The sequence below is a fragment of the Oncorhynchus keta genome, unplaced genomic scaffold (genome assembly GCF_023373465.1).
Source record: "Oncorhynchus keta strain PuntledgeMale-10-30-2019 unplaced genomic scaffold, Oket_V2 Un_contig_5577_pilon_pilon, whole genome shotgun sequence".
Lineage (NCBI taxonomy): Eukaryota > Metazoa > Chordata > Actinopteri > Salmoniformes > Salmonidae > Oncorhynchus > Oncorhynchus keta.
Window position 1 is genome coordinate 157,501 of NW_026288377.1, and position 19,239 is coordinate 176,739.

General features: G+C 47.0%; 1 protein-coding gene across 1 annotated transcript in view; it reads right to left on the reverse strand.

The window, feature by feature from the left end:
• Positions 1 to 19,239, reverse strand: part of LOC127925442 (ryanodine receptor 2-like) — a 150,323-nt gene that overhangs the window by 116,847 nt on the left and 14,237 nt on the right. Inside the window, exons 3-4 of the mRNA XM_052510313.1 lie at positions 18,109 to 18,230; positions 3,872 to 4,055 (exon numbers count right to left, since the gene is read on the reverse strand). Of these exons, the coding sequence (XP_052366273.1) occupies positions 3,872 to 4,055; positions 18,109 to 18,230 (306 nt within the window). The remainder of the gene's footprint in view (positions 1 to 3,871; positions 4,056 to 18,108; positions 18,231 to 19,239) is intronic.

Sequence of the window (19,239 nt, forward strand, 5' to 3'; positions counted from 1 at the left end):
CTGCTCTCTAACAGGAGAGACAGAGAGACAGGGATGTGATCTGTAGTGTTCTGACTGCTCTCTAACAGGAGAGACAGGGATGTGATCTGCAGTGTTATGACTGCTCTCTAACAGGAGAGACAGAGAGACAGGGATGTGATCTGTAGTGTTCTGAATGCTCTCTAACAGGAGAGACAGGGATGTGATCTGCAGTGTTATGACTGCTCTCTAACAGGAGAGACAGAGAAACAGGGATGTGATCTATAGTGTCATGACTGCTCTCTAACAGGAGAGACAGAGATGTGATCTGTAGTGTCATGACTGCTCTCTAACAGGAGAGACAGAGAAACAGGGATGTGATCTGCAGGGTCATGACTGCTCTCTAACAGGAGAAACAGGGATGTGATCTATAGTGTTATGACTGCTCTCTAACAGGAGAGACAGAGAAACAGGGATGTGATCTGTAGTGTCATGACTGCTCTCTAACAGGAGAAACAGGGATGTGATCTGTAGTGTTCTGACTGCTCTCTAACAGGAGAGACAGGGATGTGATCTGCAGTGTCATGACTGCTCTCTAACAGGAGAGACAGGGATGTGATCTGTAGTGTTATGACTGCTCTCTAACAGGAGAGACATTGATGTGATCTGCAGTGTCATGACTGCTCTCTAACAGGAGAAACAGGGATGTGATCTGTAGTGTTCTGACTGCTCTCTAACAGGAGAGACAGGGATGTGATCTGCAGTGTCATGACTGCTCTCTAACAGGAGAAACAGGGATGTGATCTGTAGTGTTATGACTGCTCTCTAACAGGAGAGACAGAGAAACAGGGATGTGATCTGTAGTGTTCTGACTGCTCTCTAACAGGAGAGACAGAGAAACAGGGATGTGATCTGTAGTGTTATGACTGCTCTCTAACAGGAGAGACAGAGAAACAGGGATGTGATCTGTAGTGTTATGACTGCTCTCTAACAGGAGAGACAGGGATGTGATCTGCAGTGTTATGACTGCTCTCTAACAGGAGAAACAGGGATGTGATCTGTAGTGTTATGACTGCTCTCTAACAGGAGAGACAGAGAAACAGGGATGTGATCTGTAGTGTTCTGACTGCTCTCTAACAGGAGAGACAGAGAGACAGGGATGTGATCTGTAGTGTTATGACTGCTCTCGAACAGGAGAGACAGGGATGTGATCTGCAGTGTCATGACTGCTCTCTAACAGGAGAGACAGGGATGTGATCTGTAGTGTTCTGACTGCTCTCTAACAGGAGAAACAGGGATGTGATCTGTAGTGTTCTGACTGCTCTCTAACAGGAGAGACAGAGAAACAGGGATGTGATCTGTTGTGTTATGACTGCTCTCTAACAGGAGAGACAGGGATGTGATCTGTAGTGTTCTGACTGCTCTCTAACAGGAGAGACAGAGAAACAGGGATGTGATCTGTAGTGTTATGACTGCTCTCTAACAGGAGAGACAGGGACACAGGGATGTGATCTGTAGTGTCATGACTGCTCTCTTAACAGGAGAGACAGAGAAACAGGGATGTGATCTGTAGTGTTATGACTGCTCTCTAACAGGAGAAACAGGGATGTGATCTGCAGTGTTATGACTGCTCTCTAACAGGAGAGACAGGGATGTGATCTGCAGTGTCATGACTGCTCTCTAACAGGAGAGACAGGGATGTGATCTGTAGTGTTATGACTGCTCTCTAACAGGAGAGACAGAGAGACAGGGATGTGATCTGCAGGGTTATGACTGCTCTCTAACAGGAGAGACAGGGATGTGATCTGCAGTGTTATGACTGCTCTCTAACAGGAGAGACAGGGATGTGATCTGTAGTGTTATGACTGCTCTCTAACAGGAGAGACAGAGAGACAGGGATGTGATCTGCAGGGTTATGACTGCTCTCTAACAGGAGAGACAGAGAGACAGGGATGTGATCTGTAGTGTTCTGACTGCTCTCTAACAGGAGAGACAGAGAAACAGGGATGTGATCTGTAGTGTTATGACTGCTCTCTAACAGGAGAGACAGGGATGTGATCTGTAGTGTTCTGACTGCTCTCTAACAGGAGAGACAGAGAAACAGGGATGTGATCTGCAGTGTCATGACTGCTCTCTAACAGGAGAGACAGATGTGATCTGCAGTGTCATGACTGCTCTCTAACAGGAGAGACAGAGATGTGATCTGTAGTGTTATGACTGCTCTCTAACAGGAGAGACAGAGAGACAGGGATGTGATCTGCAGGGTTATGACTGCTCTCTAACAGGAGAGACAGGGATGTGATCTGTAGTGTCATGACTGCTCTCTAACAGGAGAGACAGGGATGTGATCTGCAGTGTTATGACTGCTCTCTAACAGGAGAGACAGAGATGTGATCTGTAGTGCTATGACTGCTCTCTAACAGGAGAGACAGAGAAACAGGGATGTGATCTGCAGGGTTATGACTGCTCTCTAACAGGAGAGACAGGGATGTGATCTGTAGTGTTATGACTGCTCTCTAACAGGAGAGACAGAGAAACAGGGATGTGATCTGTAGTGTTATGACTGCTCTCTAACAGGAGAGACAGGGATGTGATCTGTAGTGTCATGACTGCTCTCTAACAGGAGAGACAGAGAAACAGGGATGTGATCTGCAGTGTCATGACTGCTCTCTAACAGGAGAAACAGGGATGTGATCTGCAGTGTCATGACTGCTCTCTAAAAGGAGAAACAGGGATGTGATATGTAGTGTTATGACTGCTCTCTAACAGGAGAGACAGAGAAACAGGGATGTGATCTATAGTGTTATGACTGCTCTCTAACAGGAGACACAGAGAAACAGGGATGTGATCTGTAGTGTTATGACTGCTCTCTAACAGGAGAGACAGGGATGTGATCTGTAGTGTTATGACTGCTCTCTAACAGGAGAGACAGGGATGTGATCTATAGTGTTATGACTGCTCTCTAACAGGAGAGACAGAGAAACAGGGATGTGATCTATAGTGTTATGACTGCTCTCTAACAGGAGAAACAGGGATGTGATCTGTAGTGTTATGACTGCTCTCTAACAGGAGAGACAGGGATGTGATCTGTAGTGTTATGACTGCTCTCTAACAGGAGAGACAGAGAAACAGGGATGTGATCTGCAGTGTTATGACTGCTCTCTAACAGGAGAAACAGGGATGTGATCTGTAGTGCTATGACTGCTCTCTAACAGGAGAGACAGAGAAACGGGGATGTGATCTGCAGTGTTATGACTGCTCTCTAACAGGAGAGACAGGGATGTGATCTGTAGTGTCATGACTGCTCTCTAACAGGAGAAACAGGGATGTGATCTGTAGTGTTATGACTGCTCTCTAACAGGAGAGACAGGGATGTGATCTGCAGTGTTATGACTGCTCTCTAACAGGAGAGACAGGGATGTGATCTGCAGTGTTATGACTGCTCTCTAACAGGAGAGACAGAGAGACAGGGATGTGATCTGTAGTGTTCTGACTGCTCTCTGACAGGAGAGACAGGGATGTGATCTGCAGTGACATGACTGCTCTCTAACAGGAGAGACAGGGATGTGATCTGCAGGGTTATGACTGCTCTCTAACAGGAGAGACAGGGATGTGATCTGCAGGGTTATGACTGCTCTCTAACAGGAGAGACAGGGATGTGATCTGTAGTGTTATGACTGCTCTCTAACAGGAGAGACAGGGAAACAGGGATGTGATCTGCAGTGTACTCACTGCTCTCTAGAGTGAAACACTAAAATATCCCCGGACAGGAAGAGATGGAGGAACGTAATCAAGGCTTTACGCACCACTTGGCACGATGAGGCCTAAGTAAGTAAATGGCTGTTTTGTGATGTTCTTCCCCCTGTCCCTGATGATGTGGAATACAACCCCCAGCATGCTCTTTGTTCTCTACCTCTTCCTGGAAGAGGTTCTGTCGGTTCTTTAGGGCTCGGAGGCGGTTCTGTTTGTCCTCGTGCTCCAGGTGCTCGTCAGGAGGCTGGAAGTAGCCAATCAGATCCTGCAGACTCAAACTGACCGACTCGATCGGCAGGTCGAGTGTCGAGGTCTTTCCTTTTTTACTGAGGGTGTCCAGACCCCTGGAACACAGAGAGAGACATTACTGAGGGTGTCCAGACCCCTGGAACACAGAGAGAGACGTTACTGAGGGTGTCCAGACCCCTGGAACACAGAGAGAGACGTTACTGAGGGTGTCCAGACCCCTGGAACACAGAGAGAGACGTTACTGAGGGTGTCCAGACCCCTGGAACACAGAGAGAGACGTTACTGAGGGTGTCCAGACCCCCTGGAACACAGAGAGAGACGTTACTGAGGGTGTCCAGACCCCTGGAACACAGAGAGAGACGTTACTGAGGGTGTCCAGACCCCTGGAACACAGAGAGAGACGTTACTGAGGGTGTCCAGACCCCTGGAACACAGAGAGAGACGTTACTGAGGGTGTCCAGACCCTGGAACACAGAGAGAGACGTTACTGAGGGTGTCCAGACCCCTGGAACACAGAGAGAGACGTTACTGAGGGTGTCCAGATCCCTGGAACACAGAGAGAGACGTTACTGAGGGTGTCCAGACCCCTGGAACACAGAGAGAGACGTTACTGAGGGTGTCCAGACCCCTGGAACGCAGAGAGAGACGTTACTGAGGGTGTCCAGACCCCTGGAACACAGAGAGAGACGTTACTGAGGGTGTCCAGACCCCTGGAACACAGAGAGAGACGTTACTGAGGGTGTCCAGACCCCTGGAACACAGAGAGAGACGTTACTGAGGGTGTCCAGACCCCTGGAACACAGATAGAGACGTTACTGAGGGTGTCCAACTTAAGTGTAAAGTCAAGGTTTCTGTGTAGGCTACTGTATCTGTCTGTGGAGTCTACTGTATCTGTCTGTGGAGTCTACTGTATCTGTCTGTGGAGTCTACTGTATCTGTCTGTGGAGTCTACTGTATCTGTCTGTGGAGTCTACTGTATCTGTCTGTGGAGTCTACTGTATCTGTCTGTGGAGTCTACTGTATCTGTCCGTGTGGGCTACTGTATCTGTCTGTGTAGGCTACTGTATCTGTCTGTGGAGTCTACTGTATCTGTCTGTGGAGTCTACTGTATATGTCTGTGGAGTCTACTGTATCTGTCTGTGGAGGCTACTGTATCTGTCTGTGGAGTCTACTGTATCTGTCTGTGGAGTCTACTGTATCTGTCTGTGGAGTCTACTGTATCTGTCTGTGGAGTCTACTGTATCTGTCCGTGTGGGCTACTGTATCTGTCTGTGTAGGCTACTGTATCTGTCTGTGGAGTCTACTGTATCTGTCTGTGGAGTCTACTGTATATGTCTGTGGAGTCTACTGTATCTGTCTGTGGAGTCTACTGTATCTGTCTGTGGAGTCTACTGTATCTGTCTGTGGAGTCTACTGTATCTGTCTGTGGAGTCTACTGTATCTGTCTGTGGAGTCTACTGTATCTGTCCGTGTGGGCTACTGTATCTGTCTGTGTAGGCTACTGTGTCTGTCCGTGTGGGCTACTGTATCTGTCTGTGTAGGGTACTGTATCTGTCTGTGTAGGCTACTGTGTCTGTCTGTGTTGTCTACTGTATCTGTCTGTGTTGTCTACTGTATCTGTCTGTGTTGTCTACTGTATCAGTCTGTGTTGTCTACTGTATCTGTCTGTGTTGTCTACTGTATCTGTCTGTGTTGTCTACTGTATCTGTCTGTGTTGTCTACTGTATCAGTCTGTGTTGTCTACTGTATCTGTCTGTGTTGTCTACTGTATCTGTCTGTGTTGTCTACTGTATCTGTCTGTGTTGTCTACTGTATCAGTCTGTGTTGTCTACTGTATCAGTCTGTGTTGTCTACTGTATCTGTCTGTGTTGTCTACTGTATCTGTCTGTGTAGGCTACTGTGTCTGTCCGTGTGGGCTACTGTATCTGTCTGTGTAGGGTACTGTATCTGTCTGTGTAGGCTACTGTGTCTGTCTGTGTGGGCTACTGTATCTGTCTGTGGAGTCTACTGTATCTGTCTGTGGAGTCTACTGTATCTGTCTGTGGAGTCTACTGTATCTGTCTGTGGAGTCTACTGTATCTGTCTGTGTAGTCTACTGTATCTGTCTGTGTAGGCTACTGTGTCTGTCTGTGTAGTCTACTGTATCTGTCTGTGTAGGCTACTGTGTCTGTCTGTGTAGTCTACTGTATCTGTCTGTGTAGGCTACTGTGTCTGTCTGTGTGGGCTACTGTATCTGTCTGTGTAGGCTACTGTGTCTGTCTGTGTGGGCTACTGTATCTGTCTGTGGAGTCTACTGTATCTGTCTGTGGAGTCTACTGTATCTGTCTGTGGAGTCTACTGTATCTGTCTGTGGAGTCTACTGTATCTGTCCGTGTGGGCTACTGTATCTGTCTGTGTAGGCTACTGTATCTGTCTGTGGAGTCTACTGTATCTGTCTGTGGAGTCTACTGTATCTGTCTGTGGAGTCTACTGTATCTGTCTGTGGAGTCTACTGTATCTGTCTGTGTAGGCTACTGTATCTGTCTGTGGAGTCTACTGTATCTGTCTGTGGAGTCTACTGTATCTGTCTGTGGAGTCTACTGTATCTGTCTGTGGAGTCTACTGTATCTGTCCGTGTGGGCTACTGTATCTGTCTGTGTAGGCTACTGTGTCTGTCTGTGTAGGCTACTGTATCTGTCTGTGTAGTCTACTGTATCGGTCTGTGTTGTCTACTGTATCGGTCTGTGTTGTCTACTGTATCGGTCTGTGTTGTCTACTGTATCGGTCTGTGTAGTCTACTGTATCGGTCTGTGTTGTCTACTGTATCTGTCTGTGTTGTCTACTGTATCGGTCTGTGTTGTCTACTGTATCGGTCTGTGTTGTCTACTGTATCGGTCTGTGTTGTCTACTGTATCGGTCTGTGTTGTCTACTGTATCGGTCTGTGTTGTCTACTGTATCTGTCTGTGTTGTCTACTGTATCGGTCTGTGTTGTCTACTGTATCTGTCTGTGTTGTCTACTGTATCTGTCTGTGTTGTCTACTGTATCAGTCTGTGTTGTCTACTGTATCGGTCTGTGTTGTCTACTGTATCGGTCTGTGTTGTCTACTGTATCGGTCTGTGTTGTCTACTGTATCTGTCTGTGTTGTCTACTGTATCAGTCTGTGTTGTCTACTGTATCTGTCTGTGTTGTCTACTGTATCGGTCTGTGTTGTCTACTGTATCTGTCTGTGTTGTCTACTGTATCTGTCTGTGTTGGCTACTGTATCTGTCTGTGTAGGCTACTGTGTCTGTCTGTGTGGGCTACTGTATCTGTCTGTGTAGGCTACTGTGTCTGTCTGTGTGGGCTACTGTATCTGTCTGTGTGGGCTACTGTGTCTGTCTGTGTAGTCTACTGTGTCTGTCTGTGTAGTCTACTGTATCTGTCTGTGTAGGCTACTGTATCTGTCTGTGGAGTCTACTGTATCTGTCTGTGTGGGCTACTGTGTCTGTCTGTGTGGGCTACTGTGTCTGTCTGTGTGGGCTACTGTGTCTGTCTGTGTAGGCTACTGTATCTGTCTGTGTAGGCTACTGTATCTGTCTGTGGAGTCTACTGTATCTGTCTGTGTTGTCTACTGTATCGGTCTGTGTTGTCTACTGTATCTGTCTGTGTTGTCTACTGTATCGGTCTGTGGAGTCTACTGTATTGGTCTGTGTTGTCTACTGTATCTGTCTGTGTTGTCTACTGTATCTGTCTGTGTAGTCTACTGTATCTGTCTGTGTAGTCTACTGTATCTGTCTGTGTAGGCTACTGTATCTGTCTGTGTAGGCTACTGTATCTGTCTGTGTAGACTACTGTGTCTGTCTGTGTAGTCTACTGTGTCTGTCTGTGTAGGCTACTGTGTCTGTCTGTGTAGGCTACTGTGTCTGTCTGTGTAGGCTACTGTATCTGTCTGTGTAGGCTACTGTATCTGTCTGTGTAGTCTACTGTATCTGTCTGTGTAGGCTACTGTATCTGTCTGTGTAGTCTACTGTATCTGTCTGTGTAGGCTACTGTGTCTGTCTGTGGAGTCTACTGTATCTGTCTGTGTAGGCTACTGTGTCTGTCTGTGGAGTCTACTGTATCTGTCTGTGTAGGCTACTGTGTCTGTCTGTGGAGTCTACTGTATCTGTCTGTGTAGGCTACTGTGTCTGTCTGTGGAGTCTACTGTATCTGTCTGTGTAGGCTACTGTGTCTGTATGTGGAGTCTACTGTATCTGTCTGTGTAGGGTACTGTATCTGTCTGTGTAGGCTACTGTATCTGTCTGTGTAGGCTACTGTGTCTGTCCGTGTGGGCTACTGTATCTGTCTGTGTAGGGTACTGTATCTGTCTGTGTAGGGTACTGTATCTGTCTGTGTAGGCTACTGTGTCTGTCCGTGTGGGCTACTGTATCTGTCTGTGTAGGCTACTGTATCTGTCTGTGTAGGCTACTGTGTCTGTCCGTGTGGGCTACTGTATCTGTCTGTGTAGGGTACTGTATCTGTCTGTGTAGGCTACTGTGTCTGTCCGTGTGGGCTACTGTATCTGTCTGTGGAGTCTACTGTATCTGTCTGTGGAGTCTACTGTATCTGTCTGTGGAGTCTACTGTATCTGTCTGTGTAGTCTACTGTATCTGTCTGTGTAGGCTACTGTGTCTGTCTGTGTAGTCTACTGTATCTGTCTGTGTAGGCTACTGTGTCTGTCTGTGTAGTCTACTGTATCTGTCTGTGTAGGCTACTGTGTCTGTCTGTGTGGGCTACTGTATCTGTCTGTGTAGGCTACTGTGTCTGTCCGTGTGGGCTACTGTATCTGTCTGTGTAGGGTACTGTATCTGTCTGTGTAGGCTACTGTGTCTGTCTGTGTGGGCTACTGTATCTGTCTGTGGAGTCTACTGTATCTGTCTGTGGAGTCTACTGTATCTGTCCGTGTGGGCTACTGTATCTGTCTGTGGAGTCTACTGTATCTGTCCGTGTGGGCTACTGTATCTGTCTGTGTAGGCTACTGTGTCTGTCCGTGTGGGCTACTGTATCTGTCTGTGTAGGGTACTGTATCTGTCTGTGTAGGCTACTGTGTCTGTCTGTGGGCTACTGTATCTGTCTGTGGAGTCTACTGTATCTGTCTGTGGAGTCTACTGTATCTGTCTGTGGAGTCTACTGTATCTGTCTGTGGAGTCTACTGTATCTGTCTGTGTAGTCTACTGTATCTGTCTGTGTAGGCTACTGTGTCTGTCTGTGTAGTCTACTGTATCTGTCTGTGTAGGCTACTGTGTCTGTCTGTCTAGTCTACTGTATCTGTCTGTGTAGGCTACTGTGTCTGTCTGTGTGGGCTACTGTATCTGTCTGTGTAGGCTACTGTGTCTGTCTGTGTGGGCTACTGTATCTGTCTGTGGAGTCTACTGTATCTGTCTGTGGAGTCTACTGTATCTGTCTGTGGAGTCTACTGTATCTGTCTGTGGAGTCTACTGTATCTGTCTGTGTAGTCTACTGTATCTGTCTGTGTAGGCTACTGTGTCTGTCTGTGTAGTCTACTGTATCTGTCTGTGTAGGCTACTGTGTCTGTCTGTGTGGGCTACTGTATCTGTCTGTGTATGCTACTGTATCTGTCTGTGGAGTCTACTGTATCTGTCTGTGTGGGCTACTGTGTCTGTCTGTGTGGGCTACTGTGTCTGTCTGTGTGGGCTACTGTGTCTGTCTGTGTAGGCTACTGTATCTGTCTGTGTAGGCTACTGTATCTGTCTGTGGAGTCTACTGTATCTGTCTGTGGAGTCTACTGTATCTGTCTGTGTAGTCTACTGTATCTGTCTGTGTAGGCTACTGTGTGTCTGTGTAGTCTACTGTATCTGTCTGTGTAGGCTACTGTGTCTGTCTGTGTAGTCTACTGTATCTGTCTGTGTAGGCTACTGTGTCTGTCTGTGTGGGCTACTGTATCTGTCTGTGTAGGCTACTGTGTCTGTCCGTGTGGGCTACTGTATCTGTCTGTGTAGGGTACTGTATCTGTCTGTGTAGGCTACTGTGTCTGTCTGTGTGGGCTACTGTATCTGTCTGTGGAGTCTACTGTATCTGTCTGTGGAGTCTACTGTATCTGTCTGTGTGGGCTACTGTATCTGTCTGTGGAGTCTACTGTATCTGTCCGTGTGGGCTACTGTATCTGTCTGTGTAGGCTACTGTGTCTGTCCGTGTGGGCTACTGTATCTGTCTGTGTAGGGTACTGTATCTGTCTGTGTAGGCTACTGTGTCTGTCTGTGTGGGCTACTGTATCTGTCTGTGGAGTCTACTGTATCTGTCTGTGGAGTCTACTGTATCTGTCTGTGGAGTCTACTGTATTTGTCTGTGGAGTCTACTGTATCTGTCTGTGGAGTCTACTGTATCTGTCTGTGTAGGCTACTGTATCTGTCTGTGTAGGCTACTGTATCTGTCTGTGTAGGCTACTGTGTCTGTCTGTGTAGGCTACTGTATCTGTCTGTGTAGGCTACTGTATCTGTCTGTGTAGACTACTGTGTCTGTCTGTGTAGGCTACTGTGTCTGTCTGTGTAGGCTACTGTGTCTGTCTGTGTAGGCTACTGTGTCTGTCTGTGTAGGCTACTGTATCTGTCTGTGTAGGCTACTGTATCTGTCTGTGTAGACTACTGTATCTGTCTGTGTAGGCTACTGTGTCTGTCTGTGGAGTCTACTGTATCTGTCTGTGTAGGCTACTGTGTCTGTCTGTGGAGTCTACTGTATCTGTCTGTGTAGGCTACTGTGTCTGTCTGTGGAGTCTACTGTATCTGTCTGTGTAGGCTACTGTGTCTGTCTGTGGAGTCTACTGTATCTGTCTGTGTAGGCTACTGTGTCTGTCTGTGGAGTCTACTGTATCTGTCTGTGTAGGCTACTGTGTCTGTATGTGGAGTCTACTGTATCTGTCTGTGTAGGGTACTGTATCTGTCTGTGTAGGCTACTGTATCTGTCTGTGTAGGCTACTGTGTCTGTCCGTGTGGGCTACTGTATCTGTCTGTGTAGGGTACTGTATCTGTCTGTGTAGGGTACTGTATCTGTCTGTGTAGGCTACTGTGTCTGTCCGTGTGGGCTACTGTATCTGTCTGTGTAGGCTACTGTATCTGTCTGTGTAGGCTACTGTGTCTGTCCGTGTGGGCTACTGTATCTGTCTGTGTAGGGTACTGTATCTGTCTGTGTAGGCTACTGTGTCTGTCCGTGTGGGCTACTGTATCTGTCTGTGGAGTCTACTGTATCTGTCTGTGGAGTCTACTGTATCTGTCTGTGGAGTCTACTGTATCTGTCTGTGTAGTCTACTGTATCTGTCTGTGTAGGCTACTGTGTCTGTCTGTGTAGTCTACTGTATCTGTCTGTGTAGGCTACTGTGTCTGTCTGTGTAGTCTACTGTATCTGTCTGTGTAGGCTACTGTGTCTGTCTGTGTGGGCTACTGTATCTGTCTGTGTAGGCTACTGTGTCTGTCCGTGTGGGCTACTGTATCTGTCTGTGTAGGGTACTGTATCTGTCTGTGTAGGCTACTGTGTCTGTCTGTGTGGGCTACTGTATCTGTCTGTGGAGTCTACTGTATCTGTCTGTGGAGTCTACTGTATCTGTCCGTGTGGGCTACTGTATCTGTCTGTGGAGTCTACTGTATCTGTCCGTGTGGGCTACTGTATCTGTCTGTGTAGGCTACTGTGTCTGTCCGTGTGGGCTACTGTATCTGTCTGTGTAGGGTACTGTATCTGTCTGTGTAGGCTACTGTGTCTGTCTGTGTGGGCTACTGTATCTGTCTGTGGAGTCTACTGTATCTGTCTGTGGAGTCTACTGTATCTGTCTGTGGAGTCTACTGTATCTGTCTGTGGAGTCTACTGTATCTGTCTGTGTAGTCTACTGTATCTGTCTGTGTAGGCTACTGTGTCTGTCTGTGTAGTCTACTGTATCTGTCTGTGTAGGCTACTGTGTCTGTCTGTGTAGTCTACTGTATCTGTCTGTGTAGGCTACTGTGTCTGTCTGTGTGGGCTACTGTATCTGTCTGTGTAGGCTACTGTGTCTGTCTGTGTGGGCTACTGTATCTGTCTGTGGAGTCTACTGTATCTGTCTGTGGAGTCTACTGTATCTGTCTGTGGAGTCTACTGTATCTGTCTGTGGAGTCTACTGTATCTGTCTGTGTAGTCTACTGTATCTGTCTGTGTAGGCTACTGTGTCTGTCTGTGTAGTCTACTGTATCTGTCTGTGTAGGCTACTGTGTCTGTCTGTGTGGGCTACTGTATCTGTCTGTGTAGGCTACTGTATCTGTCTGTGGAGTCTACTGTATCTGTCTGTGTGGGCTACTGTGTCTGTCTGTGTGGGCTACTGTGTCTGTCTGTGTGGGCTACTGTGTCTGTCTGTGTAGGCTACTGTATCTGTCTGTGTAGGCTACTGTATCTGTCTGTGGAGTCTACTGTATCTGTCTGTGGAGTCTACTGTATCTGTCTGTGTAGTCTACTGTATCTGTCTGTGTAGGCTACTGTGTCTGTCTGTGTAGTCTACTGTATCTGTCTGTGTAGGCTACTGTGTCTGTCTGTGTAGTCTACTGTATCTGTCTGTGTAGGCTACTGTGTCTGTCTGTGTGGGCTACTGTATCTGTCTGTGTAGGCTACTGTGTCTGTCCGTGTGGGCTACTGTATCTGTCTGTGTAGGGTACTGTATCTGTCTGTGTAGGCTACTGTGTCTGTCTGTGTGGGCTACTGTATCTGTCTGTGGAGTCTACTGTATCTGTCTGTGGAGTCTACTGTATCTGTCCGTGTGGGCTACTGTATCTGTCTGTGGAGTCTACTGTATCTGTCCGTGTGGGCTACTGTATCTGTCTGTGTAGGCTACTGTGTCTGTCCGTGTGGGCTACTGTATCTGTCTGTGTAGGGTACTGTATCTGTCTGTGTAGGCTACTGTGTCTGTCTGTGTGGGCTACTGTATCTGTCTGTGGAGTCTACTGTATCTGTCTGTGGAGTCTACTGTATCTGTCTGTGGAGTCTACTGTATCTGTCTGGAGTCTGTATCTGTAGTCTACTGTATCTGTCTGTGTAGGCTACTGTGTCTGTCTGTGTAGTCTACTGTATCTGTCTGTGTAGGCTACTGTGTCTGTCTGTGTAGTCTACTGTATCTGTCTGTGTAGGCTACTGTGTCTGTCTGTGTGGGCTACTGTATCTGTCTGTGTAGGCTACTGTGTCTGTCTGTGTGGGCTACTGTATCTGTCTGTGGAGTCTACTGTATCTGTCTGTGGAGTCTACTGTATCTGTCTGTGGAGTCTACTGTATCTGTCTGTGGAGTCTACTGTATCTGTCTGTGTAGTCTACTGTATCTGTCTGTGTAGGCTACTGTGTCTGTCTGTGTAGTCTACTGTATCTGTCTGTGTAGGCTACTGTGTCTGTCTGTGTGGGCTACTGTATCTGTCTGTGTAGGCTACTGTGTCTGTCTGTGTGGGCTACTGTATCTGTCTGTGTAGGCTACTGTGTCTGTCTGTGTGGGCTACTGTATCTGTCTGTGTAGGCTACTGTGTCTGTCTGTGTAGTCTACTGTGTCTGTCTGTGTAGTCTACTGTATCTGTCTGTGTAGGCTACTGTATCTGTCTGTGGAGTCTACTGTATCTGTCTGTGTGGGCTACTGTGTCTGTCTGTGTGGGCTACTGTGTCTGTCTGTGTGGGCTACTGTGTCTGTCTGTGTAGGCTACTGTATCTGTCTGTGTAGGCTACTGTATCTGTCTGTGGAGTCTACTGTATCTGTCTGTGGAGTCTACTGTATCTGTCTGTGGAGTCTACTGTATCTGTCTGTGGAGTCTACTGTATCTGTCTGTGGAGTCTACTGTATCTGTCCGTGTGGGCTACTGTATCTGTCCGTGTAGGCTACTGTGTCTGTCCGTGTGGGCTACTGTATCTGTCTGTGTAGGGTACTGTATCTGTCTGTGTAGGCTACTGTGTCTGTCTGTGTGGGCTACTGTATCTGTCTGTGGAGTCTACTGTATCTGTCTGTGGAGTCTACTGTATCTGTCTGTGGAGTCTACTGTATCTGTCTGTGGAGTCTACTGTATCTGTCTGTGTAGTCTACTGTATCTGTCTGTGTAGGCTACTGTGTCTGTCTGTGTAGTCTACTGTATCTGTCTGTGTAGGCTACTGTGTCTGTCTGTGTAGTCTACTGTATCTGTCTGTGTAGGCTACTGTGTCTGTCTGTGTGGGCTACTGTATCTGTCTGTGTAGGCTACTGTGTCTGTCTGTGTGGGCTACTGTATCTGTCTGTGGAGTCTACTGTATCTGTCTGTGGAGTCTACTGTATCTGTCTGTGGAGTCTACTGTATCTGTCTGTGTGGGCTACTGTATCTGTCTGTGTAGGCTACTGTGTCTGTCTGTGTGGGCTACTGTATCTGTCTGTGTAGGCTACTGTGTCTGTCTGTGTAGGGTACTGTATCTGTCTGTGTAGGCTACTGTATCTGTCTGTGTAGGCTACTGTGTCTGTCCGTGTGGGCTACTGTATCTGTCTGTGTAGGCTACTGTATCTGTCTGTGTAGGCTACTGTGTCTGTCCGTGTGGGCTACTGTATCTGTCTGTGTAGGGTACTGTATCTGTCTGTGTAGGGTACTGTATCTGTCTGTGTAGGCTACTGTGTCTGTCCGTGTGGGCTACTGTATCTGTCTGTGTAGGGTACTGTATCTGTCTGTGTAGGCTACTGTATCTGTCTGTGTAGGCTACTGTATCTGTCTGTGTAGGCTACTGTATCTGTCTGTGTAGGCTACTGTATCTGTCTGTGTAGACTACTGTATCTGTCTGTGTAGGCTACTGTGTCTGTCTGTGTGGGCTACTGTATCTGTCTGTGTAGGCTACTGTGTCTGTCTGTGTAGTCTACTGTATCTGTCTGTGTAGGCTACTGTATCTGTATGTGGAGTCTACTGTATCTGTCTGTGTGGGCTACTGTGTCTGTCTGTGTGGGCTACTGTGTCTGTCTGTGTGGGCTATTGTGTCTGTCTGTGTAGTCTACTGTATCTGTCTGTGGAGTCTACTGTATCTGTCTGTGTAGGCCACTGTGTCTGTCTGTGTAGGCTACTGTATCTGTCTGTGTAGGCTACTGTATCGGTCTGTGTAGTCTACTGTATCTGTATGTGTAGGCTACTGTATCTGTCTGTGTAGTCTACTGTATCTGTCTGTGTAGACTACTGTGTATGTCTGTGTAGTCTACTGTATATGTCTGTGTAGTCTACTGTATCTGTCTGTGTAGGCTACTGTATCTGTCTGTGTAGGCTACTGTATCTGTGCAGTCTACTGTATCTGTGTAGTCTACTGTATCTGTCTGTGTAGGCTACTGTATCTGTCTGTGTAGGCTACTGTATCTGTCTGTGTAGTCTACTGTATCTGTCTGTGTAGACTACTGTATATGTCTGTGGAGTCTACTGTATCTGTCTGTGTGGGCTACTGTGTCTGTCTGTGTGGGCTACTGTGTCTGTCTGTGTGGGCTACTGTGTCTGTCTGTGTGGGCTACTGTGTCTGTCTGTGTAGTCTACTGTATCTGTCTGTGGAGTCTACTGTATATGTCTGTGTAGGCTACTGTGTCTGTCTGTGTGGGCTACTGTGTCTGTCTGTGTAGTCTACTGTACCTGTCTGTGGAGTCTACTGTATCTGTCTGTGTAGGCTACTGTGTCTGTCTGTGTGGGCTACTGTGTCTGTCTGTGTAGGCTACTGTGTCTGTCTGTGTAGGCTACTGTATCTGTTTGTGTAGGCTACTGTATCTGTCTGTGTAGGCTACTGTATCTGTCTGTGTAGTCTACTGTGTCTGTATGTGTAGGCTACTGTATCTGTCTGTGTAGGCTACTGTATCTGTCTGTGTAGGCTACTGTATCTGTTTGTGTAGTCTACTGTATCTTTCTGTGTAGGCTACTGTATCTGTATGTGTAGGCTACTGTATCTGTCTGTGTAGGCTACTGTATCTGTCTGTGTAGTCTACTGTATCTGTCTGTGTAGACTACTGTGTCTGTCTGTGTAGGCTACTGTGTCTGTCTGTGTGGGCTACTGTATCTGTCTGTGTAGGCTACTGTGTCTGTCTGTGTAGTCTACTGTGTCTGTCTGTGTAGTCTACTGTATCTGTCTGTGTAGGCTACTGTATCTGTCTGTGGAGTCTACTGTATCTGTCTGTGTAGGCTACTGTGTCTGTCCGTGTGGGCTACTGTATCTGTCTGTGTAGGGTACTGTATCTGTCTGTGGAGTCTACTGTATCTGTCTGTGTAGGCTACTGTGTCTGTCTGTGTGGGCTACTGTATCTGTCTGTGTGGGCTACTGTGTCTGTCTGTGTAGGCTACTGTATCTGTCTGTGTAGGCTACTGTGTCTGTCTGTGTGGGCTACTGTATCTGTCTGTGTAGGCTACTGTGTCTGTCTGTGTGGGCTACTGTATCTGTCTGTGTAGGCTACTGTGTCTGTCTGTGTAGTCTACTGTGTCTGTCTGTGTAGTCTACTGTATCTGTCTGTGTAGGCTACTGTATCTGTCTGTGGAGTCTACTGTATCTGTCTGTGTGGGCTACTGTGTCTGTCTGTGTGGGCTACTGTGTCTGTCTGTGTGGGCTACTGTGTCTGTCTGTGTAGTCTACTGTATCTGTGTAGGCTACTGTATCTGTCTGTGTAGTCTACTGTGTCTGTCTGTGTAGGCTACTGTATCTGTCTGTGTAGGCTACTGTATCTGTCTGTGTAGGCTACTGTATCTGTCTGTGTAGTCTACTGTATCTGTCTGTGTAGGCTACTGTATCTGTCTGTGTAGGCTACTGTATCTGTCTGTGTAGGCTACTGTATCTGTGTAGTCTACTGTATCTGTGTAGTCTACTGTATCTGTCTGTGTAGACTACTGTATCTGTCTGTGTAGGCTACTGTATCTGTCTGTGTAGTCTACTGTATCTGTCTGTGTAGGCTACTGTATATGTCTGTGGAGTCTACTGTATCTGTCTGTGTGGGCTACTGTGTCTGTCTGTGTGGGCTACTGTGTCTGTCTGTGTGGGCTACTGTGTCTGTCTGTGTGGGCTACTGTGTCTGTCTGTGTAGTCTACTGTATCTGTCTGTGGAGTCTACTGTATATGTCTGTGTAGGCTACTGTGTCTGTCTGTGTGGGCTACTGTGTCTGTCTGTGTAGTCTACTGTACCTGTCTGTGGAGTCTACTGTATCTGTCTGTGTAGGCTAATGTGTCTGTCTGTGTAGGCTACTGTATCTGTCTGTGTAGTCTACTGTGTCTGTCTGTGTAGGCTACTGTATCTGTCTGTGTAGGCTACTGTATCTGTCTGTGTAGTCTACTGTATCTGTCTGTGTAGTCTACTGTGTCTGTATGTGTAGGCTACTGTATCTGTCTGTGTAGTCTACTGTATCTGTCTGTGTAGGCTACTGTATCTGTCTGTGTAGTCTACTGTATCTGTCTGTGTAGGCTACTGTATCTGTCTGTGTAGTCTACTGTATCTGTCTGTGTAGGCTACTGTATCTGTCTGTGTAGTCTACTGTATCTGTCTGTGTAGACTACTGTGTCTGTCTGTGTAGTCTACTGTATCTGTGTAGTCTACTGTATCTGTCTGTGTAGTCTACTGTATCTGTCTGTGTAGGCTACTGTATCTGTCTGTGTAGGCTACTGTATCTGTCTGTGTAGTCTACTGTATCTGTCTGTGTAGGCTACTGTATCTGTCTGTGTAGTCTACTGTATCTGTGTAGTCTACTGTATCTGTGTAGTCTACTGTATCTGTCTGTGTAGGCTACTGTATCTGTCTGTGTAGTCTACTGTATCTGTCTGTGTAGGCTACTGTATCTGTCTGTGTAGTCTACTGTATCTGTCTGTGTAGGCTACTGTATCTGTCTGTGTAGGCTACTGTATCTGTGTAGTCTACTGTATCTGTGTAGTCTACTGTATCTGTCTGTGTAGACTACTGTATTTGTCTGTGTAGACTACTGTGTCTGTCTGTGTAGTCTACTGTATCTGTGTAGTCTAATGTGTCTGTCTGTGTAGGCTACTGTATCTGTCTGTGTAGTCTACTGTGTCTGTCTGTGTAGGCTACTGTATCGGTCTGTGTTGTCTACTGTATCGGTCTGTGTTGTCTACTGTATCGGTCTGTGTTGTCTACTGTATCGGTCTGTGTTGTCTACTGTATCGGTCTGTGTTGTCTACTGTATCGGTCTGTGTTGTCTACTGTATCGGTCTGAGTAGGAGTGTGTGTCCCCACCTGATGAATCGGTTGAACAGGAAGACGGTACTGCGTATGACCCGTGCGGTACGGGACTCCTCGTGTTGTGAGCGGGACAGGGTCAACCCATCGTCCATGTGACCCTCGTGGTGCATGATGGCCTGAAACACACACATTGTCACGTTCTGCAGACGCTGAGACAGAACAGGAGAGGTTTTCTGACACGGTTAGCTTTCACACTGTTAGCTTAGCATTGAGACAGAGCGGGAGGTTTCTGACTGTTATCTTTGACACTGTTAGCTTAGCATTGAGAAATAATGGGAGGTTTCTGACACTGTTAGCTTAGCATTGAGACAGAACGGGAGGTTTCTGACACAGTTAGCTTAGCATTGAGACAGAACGGGAGGTTTCTGACACTGTTAGCTTAGCATTGAGACAGAACGGGAGGTTTCTGACTGTTATCTTTGACACTGTTAGCTTAGCATTGAGAAATAATGGGAGGTTTCTGACACTGTTAGCTTAGCATTGAGACAGAACGGGAGGTTTCTGACTGTTATCTTTCACACTGTTAGCTTAGCATTGAGACAGAATGGGAGGTTTCTGACACTGTTAGCTTAGCATTGAGACAGAACGGGAGGTTTCTGACTGTTATCTTTCACACTGTTAGCTTAGCATTGAGAAATAATGGGAGGTTTCTGACACTGTTAGCTTAGCATTGAGACAGAACGGGAGGTTTCTGACTGTTATCTTTCACACTGTTAGCTTAGCATTGAGACAGAACGGGAGATTTCTGACTGTTATCTTTGACACTGTTAGCTTAGCATTGAGACAGAACGGGAGGTTTCTGACACAGTTAGCTTAGCATTGAGACAGAACGGGAGGTTTCTGACACAGTTAGCTTAGCATTGAGACAGAACGGGAGGTTTCTGACACAGTTATCTTTCACACTGTTAGCTTAGCATTGAGACAGAACGGGAGATTTCTGACTGTTATCTTTGACACTGTTAGCTTAGCATTGAGACAGAACGGGAGGTTTCTGACACAGTTAGCTTAGCATTGAGACAGAACGGGAGGTTTCTGACACAGTTAGCTTAGCATTGAGACAGAACGGGAGGTTTCTGACACAGTTAGCTTAGCATTGAGACAGAACGGGAGGTTTCTGACACAGTT